Here is an 18,554-nt window from a genome sequence, read left to right on the forward strand (position 1 = left end):
ATTAGACCAGTGGAAATCTGTGCTTTGGTCTGATGAGTCCAAATTTGAGATCTTTGGTTCCAAACACCGTGTCTTTGTGCGATGCAGAAAAGATGAACGGATGGATTCTACATGCCTGGTTCCCATCGTGAAGCATGGAGGAGGAGGTGTGATGTGTGGGGATGCTTTGCTGGTGACACTGTTGGGGATTTATTCAAAATTGAAGGCATACTGAACCAGCATGGCTACCACAGAATCTTACAGCGGCATGCTATTCCATCCGGTTTGCGTTTAGTTGGACCATCATTTATTTTTCAACAGGACAATGACCCCAAACACACTTCCAGGCTGTGTAAGAGCTATTTGACCAAGAAGGAGAGTGATGTGGTGCTACGCCAGATGACCTGGTCTCCACAGTCACCAGACCTGAACCCAATCGAGATTGTTTGGGGTGAGCTGGACCGCAGAGTGAAGGCAAAAGGGCCAACAAGTGCTAAGCATCTCTGGGAACTCCTTCAAGATTGTTGGAAGACCAATTCCCAGTGACTACCTCTTGAAGCTCATCAAGAGAATGCCAAGAGTGTGCAAAGCGGTCATCAAAGCAAAAGGTGGCTACTTTGAAGAACCTAGAATATAAGATGTAATTTCAGTTGTTTCACACTTTTTTGCTAAGTATATAATTCCACATGTGTTAATTCATAGTTTTGATGCCTTCAGTGTGAATTTACAATTTTCATAATCATGAAAATACAGAAAAATCTTTAAATGAGAAGGCGTGTCCAAAATTTTGGTCTGTACTGTACATAAGGAGGGAGGACCCTGCCCGCGAGGGCTCATAGTCTACAGGGTATGGGTGAGGATACACTAGGAGAGGGTAGAGCTGGTTGTGCAGTGGTTCAGTAGGTTGAGGATCACTGCAGGCTGTAGGCTTGTTGGAAGAGGTGAGTCTTCAGGTTCTTTTTGAAGGTTTCTATGGTAGGCGAGAGTCTGATGTGTTGGGGTAGAGAGTTCCAGAGTATGGGGGAAGCACGGGAGAAGTCTTGGATGCGGTTGTGGGCAGAAGAGATGAGAGGGAAGTAGAGAAGGCGATCTCGAGAGGATCAGAGGTTGCGAGTAGGTAAGTACCGGGAGACCATGCGACAGATGTATGGAGGAGACAGGTTGTGGATGGCTTTGTATGTCATTGTAAAGGTTTTGAACTGGAGTCTTTGGATGATAGGAAGCAAGTGAAGGGCTTGGCATAGGGGAGAGGCTGGGGAATAGTGGGGAGACCGGTAGATTAGTCGGGCAGCAGAGAGTAGGATGGATTGGAGTGGTACCAGAGTGCTAGATAGGAGGCCAGAGAGTAGGAGGTTGCAGTAGTCAAAGCAGGAGATAAAAGGGCATACACCAGTGTTTTTGTGGTATCATGGTCAAGGAATGCGCGGATCCGGGAAATATTTTTGAGTTTAAGATGGCAGGAGGAGGCAAGGACTTGGACGTGTAGCTTGAAAGAGAGGGCAGAGTCAAAGACCACCCCAAGGCACCGGGCGTGTGGAACAGGGGAAATATTAATTCCCTTTAGTAGCAGCACACATGAGCAGCTGAAGGAAGCCAGCGGCTGCGCCTAACAATGTGCGCTGTCATGATTCCATTGGCAGGGAATCACAAAAGGACAAGCACCAACGAGCTCTAGGGTGATGGAACCTAAGCTGACCGCGACCCTAAACCTGAACACACAAATAACAATAGCCGGGGAACGTGCCTACGTTGATCCTAGACGTCTCGCACCAGCCGAAGATCTAACTTCCCCTATTAGAAGAAACACAGACCTCTCTTGCCTCCAGAGAAATACCCCACAGAAATAGCAGCCCCCCACATATAATGACGGTGAAATGAGAGGAAGGCACATACACAGTATGAAAACAGATTCAGCAAAATGAGGCCCGCTAAAACTAGATAGCAGAGGATACAAAAGTAACCTGCGCGGTCAGCAAAAAACCCTTCAAAAAACCATCCTGTAATTACTTGAACTCATGTTCCAACTCATGGAACATGAGGAGCAATTACAGCCCGCTAGAGCAACCAGCAGCAAAGAAACAATTATATGCAAGCTGGACAAGACAAAAATAAAGCAAAACGTGGAACAAGAAAATCAAAAACTTAGCTTGTCCTGAAGATTACTGAAGCCAGAAGCTGAGGTAACAAAACACTCTGATAACCTTGATAGCCGGCGGGGAAATGACAAGAAAGCCCGGTTAAATAGGAAACTCCCAAATCCTAATAGAACAGGTGGACACCAGAGACAGCAGAACACAAATCACCCAGTACCATCAGTAACCACCAGAGGGAGCCCAAAAACAGAACTCACAACAGAACCCCCCCCTTGAGGAGGGGTCACCGAACCCTCACGAGAACCACCAGGGCGACCAGGATGAGCCCTATGAAAAGCGCGGACCAAATCATCAGCATGAACATCAGAGGCAACCACCCAAGAATTATCCTCCTGACCATAACCCTTCCACTTGACCAAATATTGGAGTTTCCGTCTGGAAACACGAGAATCCAAGATCTTCTCCACAACATACTCCAATTCTCCCTCCACCAGCACCAGAGCAGGAGGCTCAAGCGAAGGAACAACAGGTACCTCATACCTCCGCAACAACGACCGATGGAACACATTATGAATAGCAAACGATGCCGGGAGATCCAAACGAAACGACACAGGGTTAAGAATTTCCAAGATCCTATAAGGACCGATGAACCGAGGCTTGAACTTAGGAGAAGAGACCTTCATAGGAACAAAACGAGAAGACAACCACACCAAGTCCCCAACACGAAGTCGAGGACCCACGCGGCGACGGCGATTAGCAAACTGCTGAGCCTTCTCCTGGGACAACTTCAAATTGTCCACCACATGACTCCAAATCTGATGCAACCTATCCACCACCATGTCCACTCCAGGACAATCAGAAGGCTCCACCTGACCAGAGGAAAAACGAGGATGAAACCCCGAATTACAAAAGAAAGGAGAAACCAAGGTAGCAGAACTAGCCCGATTATTAAGGGCAAACTCGGCCAGCGGCAAAAAGGTAACCCAGTCATCCTGATCAGCAGAAACAAAACACCTCAAATAAGTTTCCAAGGTCTGATTAGTTCGCTCCATCTGGCCATTCGTCTGAGGATGGAATGCAGACGAAAAGGACAAATCAATGCCCATCTTAGCACAGAACGTCCGCCAAAATCTAGACACAAACTGGGATCCCCTGTCAGAAACGATGTTCTCCGGAATCCCATGCAAACGAACCACGTTCTGGAAAAACAGAGGGACCAACTCAGAGGAGGAAGGCAACTTAGGCAAGGGTACAAGATGAACCATTTTAGAAAAGCGGTCACACACAACCCAGATGACGGACATTTTTTGAGAGACAGGGAGATCCGAAATAAAGTCCATGGAAATGTGCGTCCAAGGCCTCTTCGGGATAGGCAAAGGTGACAACAATCCACTGGCTCGAGAACAGCAAGGCTTAGCCTGAGCACAAACCTCACAAGACTGCACAAAAGAACGCACATCCCTCGACAAGGAAGGCCACCAAAAAGACCTGGCCACCAAGTCTCTAGTACCAAATATTCCAGGATGACCTGCCAACGCAGAAGAATGGACCTCGGAGATGACTCTACTGGTCCAACTATCCGGAACAAACAGTCTCTCAGGCGGACAACGATCAGGTTTACCCGCCTGAAACTCCTGCAAAGCACGTCGCAAGTCTGGGAAGATGGCCGACAAAATCACCCCATCCCTAAGGATACCAGTGGGCTCAGAATTTCCAGGGGAGTCAGGCACAAAACTCCTAGAAAGAGCATCCGCCTTCACATTCTTTGAACCTGGCAGGTATGAAACCACAAAATTGAAACGAGAGAAAAACAGTGACCAACGAGCCTGTCTAGGATTCAGACGCCTGGCAGACTCAAGGTAAATCAGATTTTTGTGATCAGTCAAGACCACCACACGATGTCTAGCACCCTCCAGCCAATGACGCCACTCCTCAAATGCCCACTTCATGGCCAAAAGTTCCCGATTACCCACATCATAATTCCGCTCAGCGGGCGAAAATTTTCTAGAAAAGAACGCACATGGCTTCATCACCGAGCAATCGGAGCTTCTCTGTGACAAAACCGCCCCCGCTCCAATCTCGGAAGCATCAACCTCAACTTGGAAAGGAAGCGAAACATCAGGCTGACGCAACACAGGAGCAGAAGAAAACCGGCGTTTAAGTTCCTGAAAGGCCTCCACAGCCGCAGGAGACCAATCAGCAACATCAGCACCCTTCTTAGTCAAATCCGTCAAAGGCTTAACAACACTAGAAAAATTAGTTATAAAACGACGATAGAAATTAGCAAAGCCCAAGAACTTCTGCAAACTCTTAAGAGATGCAGGCTGCGTCCAGTCACAAATAGCCCGAACCTTGACGGGATCCATCTCAATAGTAGAAGGGGAAAAAATATACCCCAAGAAAGAAATCTTCTGGACTCCAAAGAGACACTTTGAGCCCTTTACAAACAAGGAATTAGCCCGCAGGATCTGAAACACCTTCCTGACCTGCTGAACATGAGACTCCCAGTCATCAGAAAAAACCAAAATATCATCCAAATACACAATCATAAATTTATCCAGATATTCACGGAAAATATCGTGCATAAAGGACTGGAAGACTGAAGGAGCATTAGAAAGTCCGAAAGGCATTACCAAATACTCAAAATGGCCCTCAGGCGTATTAAATGCGGTTTTCCACTCATCACCTTGCTTTATTCGTATAAGATTATACGCACCACGGAGATCAATCTTAGTGAGCCATTTAGCCCCCTTAATGCGAGCAAACAAATCAGTCAACAAAGGCAAAGGATACTGATATTTTACGGTAATCTTATTCAAAAGACGATAATCTATACAAGGCCTCAAGGACCCATCTTTCTTGGCCACGAAAAAAAAACCTGCTCCCAAAGGGGACGAAGATGGACGGATATATCCCTTTTCCAAGGACTCCTTAACATAATCCCGCATAGCAGTATGCTCTGGCACTGACAGATTGAACAAACGACCTTTAGGAAATTTACTACCAGGAATTAAATTTATAGCACAATCGCAATCCCTGTGAGGAGGAAGCGAACTGAGCTTAGGCTCCTCAAAAACATCCCGATAATCCGACAAAAATACAGGAACCTCAGAAGGAGTAGATGAAGCGATAGAAATCGGAGGTGCATCATCATGAACCCCCTGACATCCCCAGCTTAACACAGACATAGTTTTCCAGTCAAGGACTGGATTATGAGTTTGTAACCATGGCAGACCAAGTACTAGAACATCACATCGTGTAAATTATACAATACCAGGAAGCGAATCACCTCCTGATGAACGGGAGTCATACGCATGGTCACTTGTGTCCAGTACTGAGGTTTATTCATAGCTAAAGGTGTAGAGTCAATTCCCTTCAAAGGAATAGGGACTTCCAGAGGCTCAAGACTAAACCCAGATCGCTTGGCAAATGACCAATCCATAAGACTCAGGGCAGCGCCTGAATCTACATAGGCATCGACGGAAATGGATGATAATGAGCAAATCAGAGTCACAGACAGAATGAACTTAGACTGTAACGTACTAATGGCAACAGACTTATCAACCTTTTTTGTGCGTTTAGAGCATGCTGATATAACATGAGGTGAATCACCACAATAAAAGCACAACCCATTTTTCCGCCTATAGTTTTGCCGTTCACTTCTAGACTGAACTCTATCACATTGCATTGTCTCAAGTGCCTGTTCAGAAGACACCGCCAAATGGTGCACAGGTTTGCGCTCCCGTAAACGCCGATCAATCTGAATAGCCATAGTCATAGACTCATTCAGACCCGTAGGCGCAGGGAACCCCACCAAAACATCTTTAATGGCCTCAGAAAGGCCATCTCTGAACTTTGCAGCCAGGGCGCACTCATTCCACTGAGTAAGCACTGACCATTTCCGAAATTTTTGACAATATATTTCTGCTTCATCTTGTCCCTGAGAGAGAGCTAATAAAGCTTTTTCAGCCTGAATCTCTTGGTTAGGTTCCTCATAGAGCAAACCCAATGCCAGAAAAAACGCATCCACATTAAGCAACGCAGGATCCCCTGGTGCCAATGCAAATGCCCAATTTTGAGGGTCACCCCGCAGGAAAGATATAATAATCTTAACCTGCTGAGCAGGGTCTCCAGAAGAGCGAGATTTCAAAGAAAGGAACAGCTTGCAATTGTTCCTAAAATTCAGAAAACTAGATCTATCTCCAGCAAAGAACTCTGGAATAGGAATTCTAGGTTCAGACATAGGAGCATGTACAACAAAATCTTGTATATTTTGAACCTTAGCAGCAAGATTATTCAAGCTGGAAGCTAAACTCTGGACGTCCATGATAAACAGCTAAGGTCAGAGCCATTCAAGGATTAAGAGGAGGAAAAAAAAAAATCAGCCAGGCTGCAATTAGGGCTAGGCAGCAACCTCAGAGGAGAAAAAAAAAAAAAACTTCCTCAGACTACTTTTCCTCCTACTTCAGCCCAAACATTTTTGGCCGGCTATACTGTCATGATTCCATTGGCAGGGAATCACAAAAGGACAAGCACCAACGAGCTCTAGGGTGATGGAACCTAAGCTGACCGTGACCCTAAACCTGAACACACAAATAACAATAGCCGGGGAACGTGCCTACATTGATCCTAGACGTCTCGCACCAGCCGAAAATCTAACTTCCCCTATTAGAAGAAACACAGACCTCTCTTGCCTCCAGAGAAATACCCCACAGAAATAGCAGCCCCCCACATATAATGACGGTGAAATGAGAGGAAGGCACATACACAGTATGAAAACAGATTCAGCAAAATGAGGCCCGCTAAAACTAGATAGCAGAGGATACAAAAGTAACCTGCGCGGTCAGCAAAAAACCCTTCAAAAAACCATCCTGTAATTACTTGAACTCATGTTCCAACTCATGGAACATGAGGAGCAATTACAGCCCGCTAGAGCAACCAGCAGCAAAGAAACAATTATATGCAAGCTGGACAAGACAAAAATAAAGCAAAACGTGGAACAAGAAAATCAAAAACTTAGCTTGTCCTGAAGATTACTGAAGCCAGAAGCTGAGGTAACAAAACACTCTGATAACCTTGATAGCCGGCGGGGAAATGACAAGAAAGCCCGGTTAAATAGGAAACTCCCAAATCCTAATAGAACAGGTGGACACCAGAGACAGCAGAACACAAATCACCCAGTACCATCAGTAACCACCAGAGGGAGCCCAAAAACAGAACTCACAACAGTGCGCACTATTAAAATGCAATGAATACTCACTGCTCTTCACGCACATAGTCCCGGGGTGGAGATCAGTGAGTATTCTGGCACCTGTCCTCGGCTTGTAAGCAGAACATGACATCCCTGCCATGTGCTGCTTACAAGCATAAATCAGCTACTGGCATTGGAACAAGATGCTGCGAGGGAGTACAGGAAGGTAAGTAAGATGATTTATGTTTTTTTATGTATTTCTGATGGGGGGCATACATATCAGGATGGGGATGGGGCCAATCATACAAGGATAAGAATGGGGCCATGCATACCAGGAAAAAGATGGGGTCCCTGCATACCAGGATAGGGATGAGGGGGCCATGCATACAAGGATGGTGATGGGGGCCAATCATACTAGGACAGAGATGGGGTCCCTGCATACCAAGATAGGGATGAGGGGGTCATGCATACCAAGATAGGGATGAGGGTGCCATACATACCAAGGTAGGGATGAGGGGGTCAAGCATACCAGGTTTGGGATGAGGGGGCCATGCATACCTAGATGGGGATGACGGGGCCATGCACACCAGGATAGGGATGAGGGGGCCATGCATACCAGGATAGAGATGAGAGGGTCATGCATACCAGGTTTGGGATGAGGTGACCATGCATACCAGGATGGGGATGAGGGGACCATGCATACCAGGATAGGGATGAGGGGGCCATGCATACCAGGGTAGGAATGAGGGGGCATGCATGCTAGGTTTGGGATGAGGGGGCCATGCATACTAGGAGGGGGATGAGGGGCCATGCATACCAGAATAGGGGATAAGTACAGAATTGACCCAATTTTTTTTTTTTATTTCCTCTTCTAAAACATAGGGACGTATTATGGTCCAGTGCTTCTTGTAGTTCAACAATATGGTATATTGCAGTATTCACATTTATAGGTTTATTTCCTTTTCTTAATGCATGTCATGTTCAAAAATATGTTGATTTTTTTCCCTCCAGGATCTCCTTGTATATTTAGTATAGTACTCTCTGATATAATACGTCAACAATAAATATTGCTATAGAGCAGAGGTCTCCAACCTGTGGCTCATGGGCCAAGATGATTGTCTACGAACTTGGTGCATTGCTGTCAAGTCTAGCAAACAACTTTGAAGGGTATGCTCCAGATTGTGACTTTTGTAAGTAGTCCAGCAAAGAAGAGTAGATCTACATGCACATATACTGGGTGTGGAAGTAAGATGGTAGTATTTTAAACCGGAGAATGGATAATACTATCAGTTAGATGGTTGCCTTAAGCTAGATCTGTGATGGTATTCTTACATCAAGCGCTCCCTCTATACTGAGTGGGGGCAAGATGGAAACCCCTATATGTAAGAGCACTGACTATAAGGGAGGAGAGCACATGGTTTCAGTGTGATTTCTGCTGGGAAGCTTTGACCGTCAATATACTAATAATAGGGAGCACTGGGTGTCACTACAGTGAGAGGGTGACAGGATGTCACTACTCAGAGGGCTCTGGATGTGACTCGTGACCATCTCTCAGAGCTAAATGGGGTTCTTAAGGTAAGAAAATTGGAGACCATTGATGTAAAGCATGGTTGACCATGATTAAGTGCATTTAGGATGTCTATCAATTTGGATTGTAAGTTACAGTTCCAACTTTATGCATGTGAAGCTATAGAAATGGGCTTAGCAACACGTATTGTGGAAGTCATGTTGGGAATGTTGCATTATAGTAATTACACTATGATACAGTAATAAGAGTAACAGACTAAGCTTTAATTAAAGGGAGGCTTTGAGCAGTTTTGACCTTGTAAAACTTTTGACACTTATAGATAAAGTTATTTCAAGACCAGGTTATACAAAAGATCCTAAACAATTTTTGTCACAGTATGACTGAGTAAATGCAATTTTATTCAATTGTACTAAACTCCTACAAATGGTCTGGACGCAGTTCTTAAGACTGAAATGTTCTCCAGTTAGCATTATGTGCTTCACAACTCTCCTTCTCCACCTCGGTTCTTGATTGATAGCTCATCATCCAACCAGAGGCAAAACTACTGCTCTACAGCAGAGGTAAGAAGTTGAGGAGCATCCATGGGATCAGCATTACTGAAATGAAAAAGGAATAAAAGGGTCCTGATGTTACTAAAGTATTAGCAGGTCTCATATGAATTGCTGCTGCTGCTTCCCCTGAAAAACTGCTGTGATTCTCCTTCCAAATGCTGTATACTATATTAGGCACATAATTAAAAAAAAATCTTTTCTTTATTTTTTAAATTTTTTCCCTTGTACTTTAAGTATAAGGCCGGGGTCACACTTGCAAATGCAATGTTAGAAACTCTTGCGAGTCTCTCACATCAATACCCGGCACTGCCGCCGGCACTTAGGACTGGAGTTTGCGGCTTCATGTATTTCTATGCAGCTGATAGCTCAGGTCTGAACCGCTGGCAGCAGTGCTGAGTATTGATGTGAAAGTCTCGCGTGAGTTTCTCGCATTGCAGTTGCAAGTGTGACCCCATCCTCAGTAAATAAGTGGATCATCCATGTAATGCCCGGATTGGCTGACACAGGAAATATATATATATCTTTGTACCTTGGCTGAGTCTTTGAAAGTGAGAACCACTTTATTACATCCAATAGATCTGACCAGATTACCCATTTAAATCTAAAGGACATTTCTAGATAATATTTAAATGATTTTTAGAATTAATACTAATCAGTGTTTTCTTTTCTTTGCAGGTTCCGCTGCATTGTCTATCCATTCCGCCAGAAGCTGACTCTAAGAAAGGCTATTTTTACAATCATTATCTTATGGGTTTTAGCTCTTATCATAATGTGTCCATCAGCAGTAACCCTGACGGTGACCAAGGATGATTATCACTTTATGGTAGATGATTACAATAATTTCTATCCTCTCTACTCCTGTTGGGAAGCTTGGCCAGACAAAGAAATGCGAAAAATTTATACGACAGTCTTGTTTTCACATATATATCTTGCTCCTCTGACCTTGATTGTCATCATGTATGCTCGCATTGCTTTCAAACTTTTCAAATCATCTGCCACCATTCGAGGATCCATGTCTGAAGAACAAGAAGGTCGTAGGGTATCCAAGAGGAAAGTAAGAGTTATCAATATGTTAATTATTGTAGCCCTGTTCTTTACGATTTCTTGGCTGCCGCTCTGGACTTTAATGCTGCTCACAGATTATGGAAATCTTAATGATCATCAGATCAACCTTATTGCTGTATATATATTCCCTTTTGCTCATTGGCTAGCATTCTTCAACAGCAGCATCAATCCGATTATATATGGCTATTTCAATGAGAACTTCCGTCGAGGTTTTCAGGAAGCATTTAAAGTTCAATACTGTTCAATGAAAAGAGAGCACAAGGAAACTTATTCAGAAAGGAAAAACAGTGGATTTATGTTTGGAGTACGAAATAGGATTTTTGTTGAAGCACAGCCCAGTGACTCAGCTCATGGCTCAGACTCATGCAACAGTACCACAGCAAAGGGAGGTATGTTCTCCTTAAGGAGTGGAAGGATTGCCCATCATGGCATGGTTGTTGAAGATCTAGACAACAAAAGCTCCAATAACACTGTCAGCATACCAGCATGGGATATTTAAAATGTTTCTCTCTGTGGTGGATATGTGACATTACAGCTGAAAGACATAAGTTTTGGGTATATCAAAGTGATCTTAAAGACTTTGTGAGATGTTTTAGACTTGGATTTCATATCAAAATGAAACATCACTCCAACTAATGATGGTTCATTAATAGAGATAATTGAATCTTTTGAAATTTCAACTCACCAGCTTAGCCAAATTTTCCAAGGTAATTGATTTAAACCAAATGGAAAGTACTGCTGAGCCTCAATTATCCTGAAAAGTCATGTTTTACACTCTGAGGTCTCCTAGGACTGTATTCAACCACTTTCAAGCTCTTTAACGCAAACATAGCCTTAGTAATGTCAAAGTGACCTCAGCATAAATGACTATTGGTAAACAGATGGTAACCTCACTATCCAGATTCACCATAAAATGGCTACTGCATTACCTGCTTCTGCTTTTATACAGGCTATGAAAGTCTCTGCTAACCTGCTGTGTTATGCCATGTGATGTGATAGCGGCAAAACATTAAGGGGAAGCCTGACAGCCAAGCCAAGGGTTATTTGACCTTTCTCTGACTTATGCAATATTCTGCAATGTGTAAAAGGTTGGAGAATATAGAATAGCTAAAATTTGCCGGATTCAGCAAACTCCTAAAAATTCAACACAAATTCAGTTTCTCAATCACTCCTAAACTTTTATTAACTAGCACAAGGGCAGAAACACATTCAATTGGTCATCAACATGAATCTCACATCCTCATAAGTGGGTCATATATGTTGTTATAAATATTGTTTGTAAAATTGTTTTTCTATATGATATGCAGATTCCAGCACATTCTCAGCAGTAAAATTATTAAGTCAAAAGAATGTACCCACCTTTAAGAATAATCATCATATAAAAAAAAGCTCTACAGTTTCTTCATCTCTTTTTGAGTCTTGAAGATTGAACTCTTTCCTGTTACAGACCGAGTACCTGTCCTGTTTATGATGTGACCTAGGTGCATGCTCTCTTAAGTGGGTTGTATAGTTTAGAAAACACAGTTTTGAGAAATTTTGAGGTAAAAAAGGAAAATCACTTGGTAAGGACCAGCATATTTTAAATTTAATTTTCATTTCCCAGACGAGTACTGCATGTCCTATAAGTTTCCTTGTACTGACCTGTCAGGCATGACACTCTCCACAAGGATAGATTTTACCATTTAGACCCCAGTCAGAGGCCTCTTAGGCAGTCAAATCAGATCTCTTGCTTTTCACTAAGGAGAGGCAACACCCTGAAACACATGTTTGCAAATAAAGCTTCTGGTTTGGATTTTAATACCCTAAATAATGTGGCAAAGCTTGTTAAAGGGTCGATATTGACTTTTAGGAATGCTACTTCCAATACATGGCACTAGAGTTCAAGTCCTCTTCTTCTGTGAAGTGTCAATTTGCATATCAAACTGTGACTGAGGTGGTGCGTTAGAGGACCTACTGAAGTGGGACACCTGAGAATAGATTATTATTAGGAGACCTTTCAAGGCAATGGTGCTGCAATGATTTGGTTTTCAATGGGAGGCTCTTCTACCAAGAAGAGACTATACAAGGTGGACCACTTCTTGATATGTATGAGAGGTCTCTTGTATTGCATTTGCACTTGTGGCATTTTTTCTGACAGCAAACACAGTACTTGAAATGGGAAAGAATCTGAAACCCAAACTATAGTGTTTAATAGGGGCATAACTTTTCATTACACAATCAGCTTTGTTATCAAATTGGAAAATATATTTTAAAGTACATTAGATTGATTAAGAATAGAAAATGTAATCTAGGTAGTTACCAAGATTGCTTTATTTTGTGTTCAGCATAAAGAAACAGAACTCAATCATTTTTGGAAGCTCCATTTTTTTGCCCAAAAGTTAAACGGTTATTCAGTTTCATATCATCAATACATGATGCCTGTGATACAGCCACAGGGATTAACAGTTCTAAACACTTTTAGAAAAGCCATTATGAGATTTTTTTTAATAGATCAATGATTGTGAAGTTATGGCTCTATTCATTAGCTTTGTTCTGAATGGTGTATTGTACCTGTCTGTAAACCATTCATGGTTCTACATATTCTTATAGTGCTGTGAGTGCTACGCCTAGTGAACTGTTCTTTCTTTGCTAATGGTAGGGAGTCCATCATTAAGAGATTTTATGAGATTAGAAAACACATTTGCTTTATTCCACCTACAGCACTCCATCTGGCAATAGACCGTGTCTGTTCTTTTAGCTCAGTCCCATTCACTTTCACCAGACACAGTCGATAGGCAAGAGAGGCACTATTTCTAGAAGAAATCTGGTTTGATGTGTTAGTGTGTCTTTTTCCAGTGACTCAAAGATTGTATTCCATCTTACATTTGCCATATATATCATTCCTTGTAAATGATGGAGTAGGTGTCCTGGCTGATGAAGCTCCAACAGATTCTGACATAGGTTTATCCGGTCAAGTGGATTTTTTATGAGTCCATCTAAAAACCTTATTTTGCTCCTTGTTCTGTGAGTCCTGCTTAAACTTTCTCATTTTAGTGGTAGAGATCTGATTGTCCCATTTTTAATGGATTTATAAAGAAAAAGTGAAAGTATTTTTATTACATTACTGTACAGACTGTCGTAAAATCACACTTTCAGATAAATAAATCACCACGGGAGTGGTGCATGCTCAGATTGAGATCTCGGTGACGAGATTTCGTCCCAAGATCTAGTCTCCCGAGCTCCCGAGATCTTGGGATGAGATCTCGTTGCCGAGATGTCAACCTGCTGCGATGCGGTGGCCTCCGGGAAAATGGCCGCCGGGCCGGTGCATTCTCAGATTGAGATCTCGTCCCGAGATCTCGGAAGAAGAGATCTCAGGATGAGATTTGACACATTATTTTTTTCCCTATTTTCCTTCTGAAAATTTGGGGTGCGTCTTATGGTCCTGTGCATCTTATAGTCCAAAAAATACGGTAAATGCCTGAAATATGTTATGAATCGGGTCAAATATGGCTAATAATCTTAGTTTTGAAAAGTACCAGATCCATGGTGGTCAGAGTTTAATTTAGGATCATTCCCAGCTCTAGGGCTTTCCTGCTCCTTATTATCATCAAGTGAAGGAAGTGTTTAGAATCAGTCAAAAAGTTCTGGACTCCAAGCGCAGTCTTAAAACTTGAGGTTGTAGACTTGTAAACACAACCTTGAAATCAACATGAATTTTCATACTTAATCCCTACCTATTTGATGCCATAATCTAAACTACTTTATAACACATTTAAAATAAACGTTGTCTACCGTTTCCTAACTACACTAACTGCCTTTCTCGTTTTGTTCTTCCTTTTTGATGACATTTCATTTGAGAATTTCAGTGAAGGTTAGGATACTCAAATGAGGGATCATCAGGGGGCAAAGGCTGTGATCACTTCTGCAGACCCTGTCCCTTCCCTGAAACGAAGCATCATCAGTGACACTCATTTCAGGGGCTTGATAGTGCCTACGAGATGTGCACTGTGTGATATGCACAATGACAGCGCACTCTTTGTTGCCATCTCTTTACTGCACCATCAGAATACCCACCCCCGGAAGTGACATTAATATTATAGGCCCTGCAGCAATCAGCTGGTTCTACATTTCCCCTGTGATAGGAGCTGCAGGGCATATGTAGAAAAACATGCCATTATTCAAAAGAAAAATTGTCCATGCAATACAAGGACAGACCGGTTCTACTAATGGTTTGTTAGTGGCTCTTTACAGAGACAGGTTCCATGCAGGAAAGCTTATTTTATGATGTTCTTATGCCCAAAATGTAATACATCCGCCCAATATAAATTTTCAGTGAGAGTGTGACTGCAGCTATTAGTTACATATGAATAATTACTGAGGATGCGCAATTCCGTTATGGACATGTTTTAAGGGTAATTTCTAGGGCTTGTTTGAGAAGTATAACTTTTCTGTGAAAACTGCTGTGTGAACATTTTAGATTCAAGATTGTGCCACTATGTAGATCTAAATATGGCCCTACTACAATTTGGAACAATTCAAGGAATTTTGGCATCATGAAGTGTATATATACACAGAACAGAGGATCAGGGAACAGAGCATATTTTGAAATTTGAAATATTTTTTATCAGCTTGCAAAAAGTGTCATGAATTTCATGTGTTTTTAAAAACATTGTTTTTTTTCTTGTTCATACATTTTAAGCAAGCAATTTTTCAATGTTATTTTTAAATGATGTACCTAGAGCATACCGAGTTTTAAAATTAATATCATGTACCCAAATAGGAGGTAAATATGAGGAAAATAATCACTAAATTTGCACGGTTTCATATTTTTTTGTTGTAGCAGTTTTTGAAAAATGCAGTGACTGAGTGTGATGAAACCTTAGAGGTGTAACCCGAGAAACAAAAATGTATAATATGCAAACGATGATTGATGCTCCCGAAAGGCAGTTACTTGTACATCAATGAAAAAATGAAAGCACAATATATACACCAAGCAAGATTACTTGGAATTTAACCCCTTTACCCCCAAGGGTGGTTTGCACGTTAATGACCAGGCCAATTTTTACAATTCTGACCACTGTCCCTTTATGAGGTTATAACTCCGAAACGCTTCAACGGATCCTGGTGATTCTGACATTGTTTTCTCGTGACATATTGTACTTCATGATAGTGGTAAAATTTCTTTGATAGTACCTGCGTTTATTTGTGAAAAAAACGGAAATTTGGCGAAAATTTTGAAAATTTCGCAATTTTCAAACTTTGAATTTTTATGCAATTAAATCACAGAGATATGTCACACAAAATACTTAATAAGTAACATTTCCCACATGTCTCCTTTACATCAGCATAATTTTGGAACCAATTTTTTTTTTTGTTAGGGAGTTATAAGGGTTAAAAGTTGACCAGCAATTTCTCATTTTTACAACACCATTTTTTTTTAGGGACCACGTCTCATTTGAAGTCATTTTGAGGGGTCTATATGATAGAAAATGCCCAAGTGTGACACCATTCTAAAAACTGCACCCCTCAAGGTGCTCAAAACCACATTCAAGAAGTTTATTAACCCTTCAGGTGTTTAATAGGAATTTTTGGAATGTTTAAATAAAAATGAACATTTAACTTTTTTACACAAAAAATTTACTTCAGCTCCAATTTGTTTTATTTTACCAAGGGTAACAGGAGAAATTGGACCCAAAAAGTTGTTGTCCAATTTGTCCTGAGTACGCTGATACCCCATATGTGGCAGTAAACCACTGTTTGGGCGCATGGGAGAGCTCGGAAGGGAAGGAGCGCTATTTGACTTTTCAATGCAAAATTGACAGGAATTGAGATGGGACGCCATGTTGCGTTTGGAGAGCCACTGATGTGCCTAAACATTGAAACCCCCCACAAGTGACACCATTTTGGAAAGTAGACCCCCTAAGGAACTTATCTGGATGTGTGGTGAGCACTTTGACCCACCAAGTGCTTCACAGAAGTTTATAATGCAGAACCGTAAAAATAAAAAATCATATTTTTTCACAAAAATTATATTTTTGCCCCCAATTTTTTATTTTTCCAAGGGTAAGAGAAGAAATTGGACCTCAAAAGTTGTTGTCCAATTTGTCCTGAGTATGCTGATACCCCATATGTGGCAGTAAACCACTGTTTGGGCGCATGGGAGAGCTCGGAAGGGAAGGAGCGCAGTTTGACTTTTCAATGCAAAATTGACAGAAATTGAGATGGGACGCCATGTTGCGTTTGGAGAGCCACTGATGTGCCTAAACATTGAAACCCCCCACAAGTGACACCATTTTGGAAAGTAGACCCCCTAAGGAACTTATCTAGAGGTGTGGTGAGCACTTTGACCCACCAAGTGCTTCACAGAAGTTTATAATGCAGAACCGTAAAAATAAAAAATCATATTTTTTCACAAAAATTATATTTTTGCCCCCAATTTTTTATTTTTCCAAGGGTAAGAGAAGAAATTGGACCTCAAAAGTTGTTGTCCAATTTGTCCCGAGTACGCTGATACCCCATATGTGGCAGTAAACCACTGTTTGGGCGCATGGGAGAGCTCGGAAGGGAAGGAGCGCCGTTTGACTTTTCAATGCAAAATTGACAGGAATTGAGATGGGACGCCATGTTGCGTTTGGAGAGCCACTGATGTGCCTAAACATTGAAACCCCCCACAAGTGACACCATTTTGGAAAGTAGACCCCCTAAGGAACTTATCTGGATGTGTGGTGAGCACTTTGACCCACCAAGGGCTTCACAGAAGTTTATAATGCAGAGCCATAAAAATAAAACAAAATTTTTTTCCCACAAAAACTATTTTTTAGCCCCCAGTTTTGTATTTTCCCTAGGGTAACAGGAGAAATTGGACCCCAAAAGTTGTTGTCCAATTTGTCCTGAGTACGCTGATACCCCATATGTGGGGGGGAACCACCGTTTGGGCGCATGGGAGGGTTCGGAAGGGAAGGAGCGCCATTTGGAATGCAGACTTAGATGGAATGGTCTGCAGGCGTCACATTGCGTTTGCAGAGCCCCTAATGTACCTAAACAGTAGAAACCCCCACAAGTGACACCATTTTGGAAAGTAGACCCCCTAAGGAACTCATCTTGATGTGTTGTGAGAGCTTTGAACCCCCAAGTATTTCACTACAGTTTATAACGCAGAGCCATGCAAATAAAAAATTTTTTTTTTTCCACAAAAATTATATTTTAGCCCCCAGTTTTGTATTTTTCCAAGGTTAGCAGGAGAAATTGGACCCTAAATGTTGTTGTCCAATTTGTCCTGAGTACGCTGATACCCGATATGTGGGGGGGAACCACCGTTTGGGCGCATGGGAGGGCTCGGAAGGGAAGGAGCATCATTTGGAATGCAGACTTAGATGGATTGGTCTGCAGGCGTCACATTGCGTTTGCAGAGCCCCTAATGTACCTAAACAGTAGAAACCCCCCACAAGTGACCCCATATTGGAAACTAGACCCCTCAATGAACTTATCTAGATGTGTTGTGAGAACTTTGAACCCCCAAGTGTTTCACTACAGTTTATAACGCAGAGCCGTGAAAATAAAAAATCTTTTTGTTTTCCCACAAAAATTATTTTTTAGCCCCCAGTTTTGTATTTTCCCAAGGGTAACAGGAGAAATTGGTCCACAAAAGTTGTTGTCCAATTTGTCCTGAGTACGCTGATACCCCATATGTTGGGGTAAACCCCTGTTTGGGCACACAGGAGAGCTCGGAAGGGAAGGAGCACTGTTTCACTTTTTCAACGCAGAATTGGCTGGAATTGAGATCGGACGCCATGTCGTGTTTGGAGAGCCCCTGATGTGCCGAAACAGTGGAAACCCCCCAATTATAACTGAAACCCTAATCTAAACACACCCCTAACCCTAATTCCAACGGTAACCCTAACCACACCTCTAACCCTGACACACCCCTAACCCTAATCCCAACCCTATTCCCAACTGTAAATGTAATCTAAACCCTAACCCTAACTTTAGCCCCAACCCTAACTGTAGCCCCAACCCTAACCCTAACCCTAATCCTAGCCCTAACCCTAGCCCTAACCCTAACCCTAGCCCTAACCCTAGCCCTAACCCTAGCCCTAGCCCTAACCCTAGCCCTAGCCCTAACCCTAGCCCTAGCCCTAGCCCTAACCCTAGCCCTAACCCTAGCC

The 18,554-nt window shown here is 42.4% G+C and overlaps 1 protein-coding gene across 1 annotated transcript in view; it reads left to right on the forward strand.

The window, feature by feature from the left end:
• NPFFR1 (neuropeptide FF receptor 1) overlaps positions 1-14,195 on the forward strand; it is a 302,647-nt gene extending 288,452 nt beyond the window's left edge. The window contains exon 4 of the mRNA XM_069755845.1: positions 10,018-14,195. Within this exon, the coding sequence (XP_069611946.1) occupies positions 10,018-10,906 (889 nt within the window). The 3' untranslated portion in view covers positions 10,907-14,195. The remainder of the gene's footprint in view (positions 1-10,017) is intronic.
• The last annotated feature ends 4,359 nt before the right edge of the window (positions 14,196-18,554 follow it).

This window comes from Ranitomeya imitator, chromosome 2 (genome assembly GCF_032444005.1).
Source record: "Ranitomeya imitator isolate aRanImi1 chromosome 2, aRanImi1.pri, whole genome shotgun sequence".
Lineage (NCBI taxonomy): Eukaryota > Metazoa > Chordata > Amphibia > Anura > Dendrobatidae > Ranitomeya > Ranitomeya imitator.